This window comes from Sphaeramia orbicularis, chromosome 8 (genome assembly GCF_902148855.1).
Source record: "Sphaeramia orbicularis chromosome 8, fSphaOr1.1, whole genome shotgun sequence".
NCBI classification, from domain to species: Eukaryota; Metazoa; Chordata; class Actinopteri; order Kurtiformes; family Apogonidae; genus Sphaeramia; species Sphaeramia orbicularis.
Window position 1 is genome coordinate 13,646,248 of NC_043964.1, and position 14,967 is coordinate 13,661,214.

Consider the following 14,967-nt stretch of genomic DNA (forward strand, 5'->3'; position numbering starts at 1 on the left):
CAGGACCGAGGGGAACGCTGGCTGTCTGTTTCGGCCATTTACAGCATTTGAAGAGTTTTCCATATAGAAGACTGGAGCTTTTTTGTTTCGCTACCCGCAAAAGAGTCTATGCTTCACAAAAAACACGCGGCTGGTTGCTTTACCGAGCCAGAGAGGGCTGCCGTGCGTCCTGGTGATGAGGTTGGTGGCGCACAGCCGACACAGCATTAAAGAAATCCCTCTGTATCTGAAGAAACCGCCCCAGTAAGGGACAAGGGGGCAGAACTGCGGGAGCTGGTGTCGGCTGGGACGCTATCATTTCGACCAGGATGCATCTCTTCAGTGCTATGTTTCTGCTTGTGATGTTAGCTGTCATGCCCTGTGAGGTAAGGATTCGACAAATGCGTGCTTGATTTGAATAAGATTGCTTTAAAAGTTACTGTCTGCCGATGTGTGAATTCTCAAATGTGGGTACTTCAAGTAAGAAGCAACACAATCATAAGAGTGGAATGCATGGTGCAGCATTACAGGCGTAAATTAATGTGCTTCTGGAGATGTGTAGTGTACAGAGGAGAACAAGGGCAGTGTAGAAGTTAAGAGTGGACACGATCATAAGTGAACATGCCGACCCACCTGAACTCACTTCACTTGCAGTTTAATTTTGGAAATTCCTCTTACACATTATTAGACTGCCTCATCTTTAGGTAATTAATGGTAAAGATTGAAATGCTGGTTAAATAACAAAGATGTCTTTCAAAGTAGCAAATGATAAAGTGTATAATTTCCCCTAGCTCGACAAGTGATTTTCATAGGCTCTGGACCCTGCCCGGAAGGTCGTTGTTTATAGAGCATCGAATCTACTTCTGCATCACTAACAGAAAGGTCAGGGGTCTCCCCAAGAAAACCTTTATCTGGTTGAGATGATTCTGCTGAAAGAACTACGTCATGAGCGACAACACTTCAGTGCCGACAGCTTGTTTTCAGGCTGTATAGTATGTGTGGTATGTGGTTGTGGATATAAGCCAAGCGCAATTAGAAGTGTACCGAACCAGCGCCAACAAATGGTTGTAGGTTCTGGAGATGTGTGATGTGCGTCCATATATGCGAGGTGCTGTGGTGCATGACACCCAAGAAAAGCCGTGTTCCTTTAGTAAAATGACGAGTTTTGATGTGACAGCTGTAAATTGAAGTGAAGGACGATAAATTATTTGACCCAGAAAAGCTTTCAGTCAAGTAAGATCCGTTTGAACTTGTGGACGTTCAGCTGGTCAGAATGCACATAACCTTTAGCAGAAAGTACAGCACCAATGTTTGCTGATACAATAGGTAAACTCGCTTGTCATCTAGTGTGTAAATATAGTGGCAAATCAACAAATCTATTCGCTGGAAAGCCCCGCTTTGCACCTTCTGTTACACATAGCAGTGAGTAAATTCAGGACCACGGACAGCGCCTATCGTGCCTTCGGTTAAAACAGCAGTCTCGGTCAATTTAGCACCCCGGACAGCGCCTCCTCATACGTTGGTGAATGCACTATTTGCCAAACGCCACCAAAAAAAAAAAAAGAGACAAAAACAAACAAACATTAAATATAAATTATGTATGGTGTATTTACAACATAAAAATACTGTAGCAATGAAGAATATACTCTATTTTAAGGAGCTCTTTCAAGCAGTTGACTGTTGGGAATTTGGGAGACAGATGATGAATGCAATTTTGGATGGTTTGTTCTGTAGGTCCCTGGGTGTTTGATTTGTAAGGTCATAAACTTAATGTGTTAGGTATACTATGCGAAGTCGTTGGTCACTATGAAAAGAACAATCTATCACTATTTGTAATTGATTGAGGTCTGGTCCATTGTTGCATTATAATTCAGCTGAAAAACAGCTTTTTTGTTTCATCAGTAATGCTATAACAGGGATTCATATGTTATGTCTTCTCATGAGTGGACATCACCATTTCCCTTTAAAAGGACTAGAAGGTATAATTTAAGGTGTGTGGTTGAGCGAGTTGTACCTTGCTCCTGTGTATTCGGTTCAAAGTGTCACATGTATAGAGCAGTTGATATTAAAGGAAGGCAAAATGATTGAATTCTGAGTGGTTTGAAAAATGTGGTTGAGCTTCCTAGGCTCAAATTGAACAATCATATATATATATATATATATATATATATATAAAAACAAAAACCAGCATATCAATCACATCATATGAAGCATAATTGCTTTAGCCTTCTTTAAAGTAAATAATTTATCTGTGTTTGTAACTAAAAATGATTTAAACTGAAGTTAGCTTTTTTTTTTTTTTTTGCTTTAATCTAATCATTATTTGAAGTACATTTGAAGTTCAAGGACTTAATGTGGAAATCACACAAATAGTCCACCCTGACATCAATGCAGCACCATGGGTGTTCGTCAGTAAATGAAATAGAATGAATGTTACTGTTAAGCAGTTGAATGTGACACTGAAAATGTAGCTGATGACTTACTGTCATATCCTAGTACCTCTTACCATCTCCCATCTTCACTGGGTTCATACAGTAATTGGCCTTAGGGGACAATTTGTTGTAAATGTTTGCATTAAATATTTAAAGCAATAAAAGAAAATATGACGCCGCCCAGCTCTCTAAGATCGCACTGCAAACATAAAGAATTGATGACTTCTTGCATCTGGTGCAATAAGGCTAACTCTCTCTTCTAACTGAGTTGAGATATTCATATTTATGGCCATAATGTCAGCACAGGCCTTGAAATATTTAGAGGGCTTTAATAAGACAGATGCAGTTATTCATTCAATGCATGTGTTTGTTAACTACCCATAAAGCCCAGGGGTCGTTAATGTTACTGATACAGATGGGCACCTGCTTGACCTTGGTACAGATGTCTTGCTATGGTATGCACATTAAGTCATGCAGAAGAGGACAAATTGACACAAGTGTGTGTGTGTGTGTGTGTGTGTGTGTGTGTGTGTGTGTGTGTGTGTGTGTGTGTCTGTGTGTCTGTGTGTGTTTGTGTTTGTATGTGTCTGTCTGTGTGTAATTGTACATATGGCATAATGCATACATGATACATGCTATGATTTCCAGTTAAAAAAGCTAAGAACAGATAGAATAAATAAAAAATTAAAAAAAAAAATTAAATATTTGCAATGTATTCAAAACTTATAAAATATATCTGTAAAAGCATTAGAATTTAAAATGAACCCTCAGGCAAGTCCTAGACATTCAAAGGGATTTGATGATCAAATCAGATTTCTTACCCCTCTATAATGTGTAGAGCTACACTTTTATTTTAAAGTATTTTAAGTGTGCATTATGACTGTAAATTAGGAGTCATTATACTTACATATATAATGTATGTTGGCTTAGTGAAGATTATAACAGGATGAAAAGGATTTCTATGAAAAGAGCATTTTCTTAGTCTAGCCAATATTAAAATGTAATATTAAATTTTACATGTGCACTGTTGGCAACGAAGGTGCAATACTTTTGTTTTCAGACAGATTCCTCTTTTTATTCCTATTTATACACATCAGTAATCACCCTTGACTAGGTGCAATGATTACATACTGAGCCCCAGTTGCACTTTATCTATGAAGAATAAATCACTTTGTCCCAATTATTTCATGAGAAGAGGTGAACATATTTTATTCCAACTTTATGGGCAGCAGTGTATATTGCAAGTCTTCTTTGTTTGGATGTATCCTATTTATATTTATGTTTATTAATGAAGTATTTTGGAAAATGCAGACAAATGAAATAACATTTGCTGCTGCTGTCATTTTGACAAGAGTTTCTTAAGTGGTTCCTAGGTAAAATTCAGTGTTAGTGTTACATGCCTTTTATCAAAATATGACAGCTGTGTTTTGTTGGTGAGAGTTGCCTTGGATCTTCATGAATAAATATAAGTTCTTTGTTCTAAAAAGAGTATTTAAATATTATCAAAGTAACATTTTTCAAAGGGGTATGTATCTAGAAAATGTTGTCAGACCAGAAATACCTGTGCTCTACTAATCCGCTCCTACCACTGATTCAAACAATTAAATCTGAAACATGACTGTGGTATTATTGTACAAGAGGATAAAAGATGCCTTTGATTTGTTGTTTTCTTTAGTGACTCAATTCCAGCTTAAGTTGTTAGGTATAAAGATTGTTTCATGTACTTTAAAGATTCACATTGAAGTTTGAAGGCAAAAAATGTTGGTTTGGTCCCATTGGGGCAAGGGAGAACCTGGAGAATGTAATTATTGGTTTAAGATGTCTGGCCCCAAAGACTCCTACCATGGCAGAGAGTGACAGAAATGAACACTTTCTTGGTGAGTTTTTGTGTGTGTGTGTGTGTGTGTGTGTGTGTGTGTGTGCGCGTGCGCGTTTAAACACCAAGTGCAGTCAGGAAAGAAACCTAATTGCTTGTCAGTCTCAAAGAAGAGACAGAACTTGCTCAAGAAATTGGGATCACAACAACCAATCAGTTCCAACAGACCATTCAGGACTCTGTTAAGCTGTTTTTCCTCATTCTAAACTTGTGTCATGATTGCACCAGAAGCACACCCAGCTGTCGTTGATTTATAGCTAAACGGAAACTACTGTAAAGGAATGACGACTTGTAAATCACGTTGCTTTAAAGCATCATTTGGCACATTTAGCTTATTTACTCTGAACTAATTATACAGCAGTTTAATTCTACAATATAAGTACCACTGTACTAAGATTGTTTTATTGACAGCAATGAAACAGTAGCCAACATACAGTCACAGAAAAAATTATCAGACCACTCCTTGTTTTCTTCAATTTCTTGTTCATTTTTAAGGCCTGGTACAACTAAAGATACATTTGTTTGGACAAATACAATGATAACAACAAAAATAGGTCATAAGAGTTTAATTTGTGAGCTGATATCTATCCATTTTCCATGGTTTTCTTGATAATAATGAAAATCACTTAAGTTCTTACATCAATATCTATGACACTGTACCGACAAAACAGTGCTTTTAGGCATTCCATGTTTTCTTTTCTGTCTGTTTTAGTCACATGATACACACAGGAGTTAGCACTTAATTGCATAACCATTGTTTTTGATGACTTTTGATGGTCTAATATTTTTTTCTGTGACTGTAAATGCAATAGCAATAACTCCACTTGTTTATGTCAATTAAATGACAAAGAAAGACAAACTGTACATCAGGTCTGACTGTGCCAAAGCAGTGAATTGACATGATGCTAACACTATTTGGATTGTTTTCATATGCGAGTACAAGAACTGAAGAAGAATGAGAGTAAGGTGCAACAAACTGTTGTACTGGCTGTAGATAATCCACTGAATGGGTAGTGACCCTTTGGTAAGAAACCTCTTGTCCTTGTGCCTGTCCAGTGAGCCCAAAGCAGCAACATCACAATAATGGCCCTCTTCAGACCATGAGTGTAAACGAGACACTTGTGGTAAATTCTTGTCCTTGTCACTATGCCAGAAGGCTGTTACATAGTGATTTTGCCAAACCTGGAAGCTCCTCAAACATTGTAAAACATAATTTTATCTGTGTAATTAATATATTAGCTTTATATCGCTGTGGTAAAATCCTTAATAAATGCTGAGGACTTAAACGCTGGATCACAGTCATTGTGGAGCAGTGACATGAAAGCAGTTTCCCACAAGAAAGGACGCTAGAAAACAAGCTGGACAGGGTGTGTTCTGCCAAGCTACAGCATAACCTCCACCTCGAGAATTAAACAAATGAAAAGCTGCAGGAGTAGGGGTGTAAATCTGCCACTGACAAGAAAGATGCACACTGTTAAAATCACCTTGACATTCTATGGTAGGTCCGGTGCTTGTCTGAATTACTAATATTGCATAGTGACACATAATTAGGAGGTCAACATCTAACACATACATCAACTTTAATTTCAACAGAAGATGAGAGCAAATAACATATGTTTTTACTTAATAGTCCTGACATTTCTAATCACTCATGATTTGAGCCTTAGCAATGATGTGTGATAATTCACTTCTAGCTCTACCTGAAAAAAAAAAGAAATACACCTCATAACCTACTTGTTATGTTGTGCCTGTCAGTCAGTAACAATCATGTTTCTGAGGGCGAGTGGGTGTGAAGATTGGCTTCCATTGGCCAATATGGCCACATCTACCTTCATGCACTCCCCATTAATATACAAAGGTGCCGTTTCACAATCAGCTACAGATAATGAGGTTGCATTATGTTTGATTCAGTGCTGCTTGAGGAGATTGAATAGTATGTGCTTGTGTCATGACTGATTAGAGTAGAGCTCGAAGAAGTGCACCATGATGATACCACATTGTGTGAGTCAGAATCTTACTCCTGTAAAGAGATTTGTTTCATAAAAGAGATACAGCTTAAGAAAGGAGGATGGAGCACAGAGAGCTATTGAGCCTTTGTGCTGTCTGCTGTTCATTCCCTCATCTTAATGTTTGATGTGCTTTCATGTAGCCCGCTGCTTCATCATCTGAGGCGTGCTTGTGTGAGAGTGATGTGAATTCAACTCATTATTGGGATGCACAAAATGAGGTCTTACCTCTGGGAACATAATTTTGTCCACAAAGGATTGACATTTATTTAAAGTTTTATTTAAAGTTTATATATATATATATATATATATATATATATATATATATATATATATATATATATATATATATATATATATATATATATATATATATATATATATTACAGACTCCTTAGCTTTTCGGAAACGTAACCAGTAATGTAATTTTTTCAAAATTCTTTATTCAAGTAATGTTGCATATGATTATTTTTAGTACAAATGCTTTAAGATGGAAATAAAGCTGAGAAGCCCTAAAAACATGAAATGAAAACATGAATTTCAGTCTGGAAATATAAACCCTAAATTAGTTTGTGTCTACTTTTATTAAAAGTTATTCAAAATCAAATTATATCAAAGAATATAAAGAATGTCTTGATTTATATTTGAACATTGTGATCTTAAAGTATTTCTAAAGTATGTAGCTCACAAGCAACAAACTAATTATATTCTACATGGCTTTTACTGAACTCCCCCCCAAAAAACAAAATCAGATATAACCCATTTGAAATCACCAATGATTTGATTAGTACTTGTAATTTAATGACAAATTTTCTTTGTATCTGTGGTGCACAATTGCAACTACATATAATTTACTATCTAATTTTTCAATATCATTATATTTAACATGACATTCAGAGTTGCTACAACTACAAGAAACTAAATACATGTTTGTATAATGTGTTTGTTTTATTAGGTAATAACGGGTACTTAGCATGTGGGTTTATAATGGAGAAGAAGGCTTGTGTGCTTGTGTGAGTGGTTTAGGTTTTTGATGATCATGTACCTGTTTCTGGGTCAGTTTTCTAAATGTGGTGTGATCATGACTCACACAGGGGTGATATTAGTGTGTGATGATGGTAGTGTGGTTTTTTGCAGTGAGGCCCAGGGTGAAATGGGTGACTGACTTTACTAGAGCAGTGCCGTGGATGAGCCATGAAAGCAAGCAGCGGCCTGCGTGATAATTGGTTAACAGATGGAACGCTGGGTAGAGAAGCATGTGGGGTCAGTGGTCTGACTCTCTCAGTAATATTGTGCCTGTCATGTTTGGCTCCCTGAGGTAGAGAGGGTGTGTCTGCATGACCTTACTCTTTCATCTTCATTGCCCTTTTTGTACTGTAAGTATGCAAACAGACGTTACCTTTCTGACTCAATACAAATTAATCAATACTAACAGAAGCTTTGACATCATGCAAACATAAACATATTTAACTGCAATAGGATGTTTGAATATTTAGCTAATGTCACCAGACAGATTGGTCACTCCTGGAATTGTCAGTCAGCAACGAAAGTCTGGTAGCCTTGGTATTTAGTTTATGTTTTGGATTCCAGTTATTAATTCAGACTGACCACTAAGTATCCTTCAGGGTTGCGTGGTCTCCAAATGACCCATGTTGCTGTTTTTCTGTCTTGTTGGAAAACCCGAAGGCTTGCTGTCCTAAAATGACTATTACAGTCCCATGGACTGAGTTGGCTGACTCTAGGGCAGCTTGTAATCGTCATTACAAAGGTCTTTAAAGTCTTTTGGGACTGAACACTAAATACAGTTGTTAGAGCTTTCTCATTTGTACAGACATTGTTACCCTGGCAGCTAACCAGCAGCCAGCTGTACACTCGGGGACTGATTACTTTTCATACAATCCTGAAGAAAGAAAAAATAGATTTTCGCATGTCCCCTTTCAGCCTACAGTGTCTCTCTTTGACCATTAGTCCCTCTTTTAGATAATTATACATTGACTGATGCAGTAGTAATTTCTAAAAAATATTATATTTGTGTATCATAAAATGAATGTATAGCATATGTATATATACTGTCAACAGTAGACACAGTGTATGGAGGGATCAGCTTGACTGGTGGGATAAATATCATCCCTATATCACATTCTCTCCCCCACTTTCTCTCTTTCCTTCTGTGTAAGTATGCTGGAGGGTGCAGGACTCCCAGAGGTTTATGTCTGTGACTCTAAGCAAGAGTGACATTTCTCTGACAACACCCAGAACAGGCACCCACATGCATGCGCACATGCAGTCTCTTTTTAACACACAGTCATTGTCTTTGTCTGCCTGTCTCTCTCCCCTTTGCTCTATAGTTCACAAACATGTCAGCAATGTGATCTGCAAAAGACAAAGAGTCAAACAATGCATGGAATCGATATGAGCAAACATGGCTGAGGCTCTGAGGATATAAAATATGAATGACAGATGCCAATTAGAGGAGTGACATGGTTGATCATCTCGTTAGGTGGACACACTGCCACCAGTAATAAGGATAAAAAACACACGTTACCCTATAACTGCCACCGTGGGACTTACCCAGTGGGTGTTATTTTTGTGTCCATCTGCTCTTTTTTGCATTGCAGTAGGCACCTCCTGACCAGTTTTCTGTACGACCTTGCTTTCCCCTGCTCGATGAATCTTTTATGAGCCTGGCAATGTGGGTTTCTGTGTAGAAGATTGGAATATAAATATGGCTGTTGCGCCTAGAGCTCCTCTTCCTGCTCTGATACAAAAGCTTTCATAAGACTGAGCAGATTGGGCAAGCTGCTACTTGAACGGTACTCTTCACATCTCTTCCTTTTTATCGGAAGACACACATGCCATATCAGAGAGTGTAATGCATTCTCAAACACCAGACATAGATTCTGCCTCCACCTGCTCGATGTCACATGGCTGGACAACATACCACACTCCTGGGAAATCTTATTTTCCCCCAATACTGGTTGGTTTTCGTGTCAGATTTTCTCCATCATGAATTTTGAAAGCGTAGTTCTCATTTTGAAATTTCTAATTACAGATCCCTGTTATACTGGGGTTTGAGAGGCATATCAGCAACTGACAAAAAATCCGGACTAATAAAAAATTGGCATGAACTCTGAAGACTACAATATGTTTTTTTTTCACTCTGACAACTCCTGTGTCCTTATTGTCTCTTTTTCTTTATTTTGTCTCGCTTTCCCTCTATTGCACATGATCATTTCAACCATTATTTCACAGAATCCTCTCTTCCACGCCATGTGTGAATGTGGCAGCATTGCCTCCCATGTTGAAAGCTAACTCAATTGCAGGGCTTTCATTTTGGGGAATGAAGGATGAGAGCTATGCGGTGCGGCAGAAGCGGGTGGCAAGAGGAACCATTTAATCGATGTGTTTTCCACGTGGCACTGTCACAGCCACTCAGTAGTGCCATTGATGAGCGAGGTACTCTCTGACTGCGCCAAGGCTTAAAGGCTCCAGTCAGGGAGGCGTGGGAGCCCAGCAGCAACCAGACACTGCTGCATATCAAGCAGACTGGCAGAGTTGCTCTCTGCAGCCCCACGGTGAGGAAGGTAGAGAGGTCCTTTGATAGAGACACTAGTATGTAGGAGAGAAGCGATAACAAGATGCTCCAGTTGAAGGTACACCAGCTTACATTACATTATGCTGCCTGATTCTAAACCCCAGGGATTTTTCCAAGTTCACAAAACACACAGACACAGTAGTGTATAATAACGAACACCACATCTGGAAGTGGGACTCACAAGAGAGTGTTATATGCGGCTAATTGGAAAACCAGTACCTTTCGTACTAGATTTGTTTTAGATTTGACTTTGCTTTGAGCGAGAAAGATAGATAGAGTTAAACTGAGCTTCTATTTGTGGATATTGCAGACAGTATATGGTTTTTGATGTATTTTCTGAACATTCTGACCAGGTCATTAATACCCATCCTCTGTAGTGTAGTGTTGTTTTTGCCGAAGTTATGTTCTGTATAACTTGGGAGGAATTCCAAGATGATGTCTCTTTGACATGTGGGGATATAAATATGAAGGCATTTTAATCTAACTGCTTGGATAGTTCTAATAATAAAGTAATGTATAGTAATAAATTCCATACTTGTTCATTATGGCCTGCACCAGTTCCTCTCAAAAAAATGTAATGATGCAATACTTCTAGCATTGATGTTTTAATAAAATACAAGGTTTCTATAAGCTGTAAATCGTAACTTTTGTTAAAGCGAGTTCCATGTGTAGCCTACTGCAGTTGAATAAGTACATTACTTATTAAATGCTTTTGATTATTTACTGAGTATACAAGTAAAGTATGCTGTTTGAACAATGGCCACAAGCTTCCTCCAAGTTTAATGTCTACAACATCTTTACCTCCTTTTTTCAATAATCTGCGCCCTTAGAGACACAGACAGCATGTACAAAAAACTAAATACGTCTCTTCTCTCTATATTCTTTAGAAAGTATTCATTTGCACCACCTCTCTCTTACTTATTCTTGGCAATGGATATGCATGTCAAATTATGTTAAAACTATTACATTAAAAAAACAAGCACAGTCAAGAAAAACATTGCATCAAATATATGTTTTATATTATAGAGTATTTTGGATTCAAAATAACATGTATTCAGTAACACTAACACAAAAATGCTGTGAAGTGAAGATGCTGTAGAGATCCGGGTTGGTGGGCAGTGTCAGAGTACAAAACGAGAGGATGTGGACTGCGTTTGAATTAGTGCCCAGTGGAGTAGCCAAGCAGGGCAGCATGGCTGGAAACTGAGTGAGTGAGAGAGAGAAAGAGGAAAAAACAGAGTAGAGTTTGTGGAAATGAAAAGTGGAGATTGTGGGCAGGGATAGAGAGGGAAACAGACAGTGAGAGTGTCTTCTGACTGTGCCTGCCGACTGTGCCTGCAGGGTTATTATCTCTCCTATTCTAACAAAAAGGAGAATAATAATTAGAGGCCTATTGCTCCATCACCATGATTTTATTCCTCTCACTGGCACTGACACCCCTTGCAGATTGTCTTTAATTAGCTTCACATCGCTTAATCAATACGGGTGAGATCATGACAAAACAAAGACATGTGCATCCTGTCGCTTTGGCAAAACAGACACCGGCAGCAGCAGGAAGAAAGGATGAAGTGTTGACAGACAAGATGAGAGAAGAAAATGATGTAGGGTGGCAGGGGAAAAAAGAAATGACATGCTCTGATAAAACCTACTCTCAAGATGATTAGAGTCTGCACTTCGTTGTCTGCTCTTAGGTGTATGCTTGTGAGTGTGTTGTAAGATAGAGCATATATATCTTATATCTTGCTTTATAAAGGGTGAGAAAGCCATGGCGGCTGAAGTCTTGCCTTAGCTGTACATCAGCCAGTCGGCAATGATAGTCCTATCATGTCAGACTCTGCTATGGGCTCTAATGCAGTAATCGTTGTTATATTTTGAGCAGCAGAGCTGAGTGCTTCAGCCGCACTAATGGTGATGTGATGAATAGGTATTCAGGAGAGGTCTCTCTCTTTAAGCCTTAGTGCCTCCGGCTACTGGCCCTCTCAGGCCCAGCTCTCATCTCTTACTCCTTTCTGTTGAGTAGCTGCTGCATCCAGTGTTCGGGTGCAGAGATCTTCAGAGAGGAGTACTTTTTACTTCAGCCACATTTTTTTTTTTTTTTTTTTTTTACACTGGTAATGCTGTATGTATCAATATCTTGCTAACATGCTCAAATCTGTGTTGATTCCATTCAGACATCCCTGAGCCAGACTGTTAAATGTAAAAGTGAGACTCAGCTAAAACTAAAATAGAGTGGTATGTGTGCATTATATCATATTTTTTAAATGCACCTACAGTGTGGCACAACTGTCTAGGGATAATTTGTTAATTCAGGAAAGTGCACATTTTGCTTTTTCAAAATAAACATTCATACACAATTGTTGTGCAGAGGTGGGCCTTGCATGTGTGCCATTAAAATTTAAATTACTGATTTAATCTGTGGGAGGCAGAATGTCCTCAGAATGTGTCATCCTCTCAAAGTCATTATTAAATGGTGTTTCTGTCATTCTAATCTCCCATGCTTAGAGGTTGAATCTTATTTTAAATGCATTCTTGTCCATTTTACCAGAGGGAATAAAAAAATAGACAGCAATGATATACCCTCAGAGAAATGAGCACATTGCCATGTCTTAAACACGGCAAATAAAAATATTTATATGTGCACGATTAACAGAGGAGGTACATCCTTAAGGAATGAATCATGTTCAATTTCTTCCTTTTGCTGCTTGGAATATTAATGCAGGGAATGGCCTTTTAGATATCATATCTCCCAGGCTGTACTCACAAATATCATCATTAAGCACTATAGATCTACATCAGGCTCAGAATGAAAAGCATGCTGCACAATATCCTGCATCAGTAGGAATGCTGCAGTCAAAGACATAGATATAATGTACAGAAAACCACACAACTACCATTTGTCTGTGTATTACCAGCACACAGACACTTTCAAAGTGCACATATCCCACACTGAAATGAAATTTTCAGAGGAGACCTGAATTGAGGTATTACTACCTGATATATCGCTATATTCACCTTGCTGTTTATTGTTATGTAGCAGCTGAACATTCTATCTGTGGCTGAGAGATTGAGCCTGATGATCCAATGCAGTCCCCTATTGTGAAGCACCAAACACTATGGCCACTTTTTACCCTTAGAACCAACCTCCTCACCTTCATCTCGCCAAGATCCTCACTTTTCATCTCACACTTTACTAACTCCAGGGGATATTACCCCTTTAAATTATTCATTGTACAGCCCCCTCATTTCTGCTCTGTATACTCATTTTCTTCAGTTTGTTGATATTCTCCTGTCTGTTTGTTTGTGTAATCACTGAGTGGATCGGTGGCTCATCAGTCTGACAATGCAACCAAGACATCACAGATATATGGTTGGCATTATCGGCAGGGTGTTGGGGGACTGTATGAAGAACACTGGCTCACACAAGATTGTTTGTTTATATTAATAATTCGTTCTACTCTTTCCAGTAGCAAAACTAAATTCTATAAAAGCACGCAGTAACAAGCTAATTTGTTTATCTACAAGTTTCTCCTAACCATTTTTTGCCCATAACTCGATGTGGCTGTAAATGCAATATTCAGTTAGGGGCTGTTTTGGGATTTCTCTCCACTGCACAATGTGTCTGTATTGTACTAATAATGTCTCCCTAATTAAATGTTACAGCTTCTCTGAGTATAATGACCTGAAGATAGAGGATACAAATGTAGGCCTCTGTGTGAGCACTGACAAAACAGCTGGACACAAGACTATAGACTAGTTCTAACTCTTCATTACTTTTACATACTACCATACAAAGATGTCATTGTTTTCTCCTGAGCACAGAAGATTACAGTGTTTACTTTCTTTACAAGTTGTTGCTGCAAACTCTGAATTCACTCCTCTCTAGCCCTGTTTTGTTGTTGCAGATGTGGCAGAAAAGATGTAAATTCATCACCTCCGGAAGTTTGAAATGCATCAACCATCCATTATTCTGTTTTCTTGTCTTTCACTTTCTCTCCCTGTGTTTCTCTCTCATCTCCTTTTTGACAGTTTTTTTTTTTTTTACATAATCTTTTTGTCGACCTTATCTTTTCCATCTGCAACCTGACATGGTGATAAGCTACAGGGTCTATAAAAAGCACCAACTTGGATGTTTGCCCTTTTTGTTGCAAAAAAGTAGCTGCATAGATTTCACTCCTTGAAACGGGAGAATATCTATCTAACTTGTCTCACAACTATATAACTAGTAAAAAGGAAATCACTGAACATCTCCAGGAGTTCAGCAAAATCTCATTAAAGAATCATTATTTAGTCATTAAAGAATGGAAGGAATATGGCTTATGTGCAAGTCTGCTTAAAGCAGGTCATCCTTACAAACTTAAAAACTGCACAGAAAACAACTGTTGTACAGGTTCACCAAAGTTTTATGGGAGCATGGCAAAGAGGAAGTCACTGCTGAAGAAATCTCAACTAGAATTCACCTAAAGGCATGTAAGAGACTCCAAGGTGAATTGTAAGTGGGTATTTTGTTTTGAGGAGACCAAAATGGCTTTCAAACTATACACTTTGTTTGGTGGACACCAAACACTGTGCATCACCACAAATATACCATCCCCTCTCTGAAACATAGAGGTGGCAACATCATGCTGTGGAAATGCTTCTTGGCAGCAGTCCCTGGAAGGCTTGTAAAGCTGGGGGGTAAAATGAATGCAGCAAAATATAGGGAAATCCTGGAGGACAATCTGATTCAGTCTGGAAGACAAATACAACTTGGAAGATTTATTTTCCAGCTAGGAAATAACCTGAAACATAGTGAAAGCTATACAGGAGAGGTTCAAAGACAACAAAGAGAATGTTCTGGGATTGCCAAGTCAAAGCTCAGACCTCAGTCCAATAGAGAATGTGTGGCTAAATTTGAAAAAGGCTGTTTGTGCTAATCCCTTTGCAACCCAACAGAGACTGAGCAGTTTTGCAAAGAGGAATAGAGTAAAACTGAAGTAGGTAGATGTGCAGTCCTGACTCACACCTGGTACATCTACCAAATACCAACTTACAATAAGTGAATATTTATCACTGTTTTTACATTATGTATACTTTTTTTAA

At 38.3% G+C, this 14,967-nt stretch overlaps 1 protein-coding gene across 1 annotated transcript in view; it reads left to right on the forward strand.

Annotated features, from left to right (window-relative positions):
- Nucleotides 1-261: 261 nt before the first annotated feature.
- olfm2a (olfactomedin 2a) overlaps nt 262-14,967 on the forward strand; it is a 42,732-nt gene continuing 28,026 nt past the window's right edge. Inside the window, exon 1 of the mRNA XM_030142119.1 lies at nt 262-365. Within this exon, the coding sequence (XP_029997979.1) occupies nt 309-365 (57 nt within the window). The 5' untranslated portion in view covers nt 262-308. The remainder of the gene's footprint in view (nt 366-14,967) is intronic.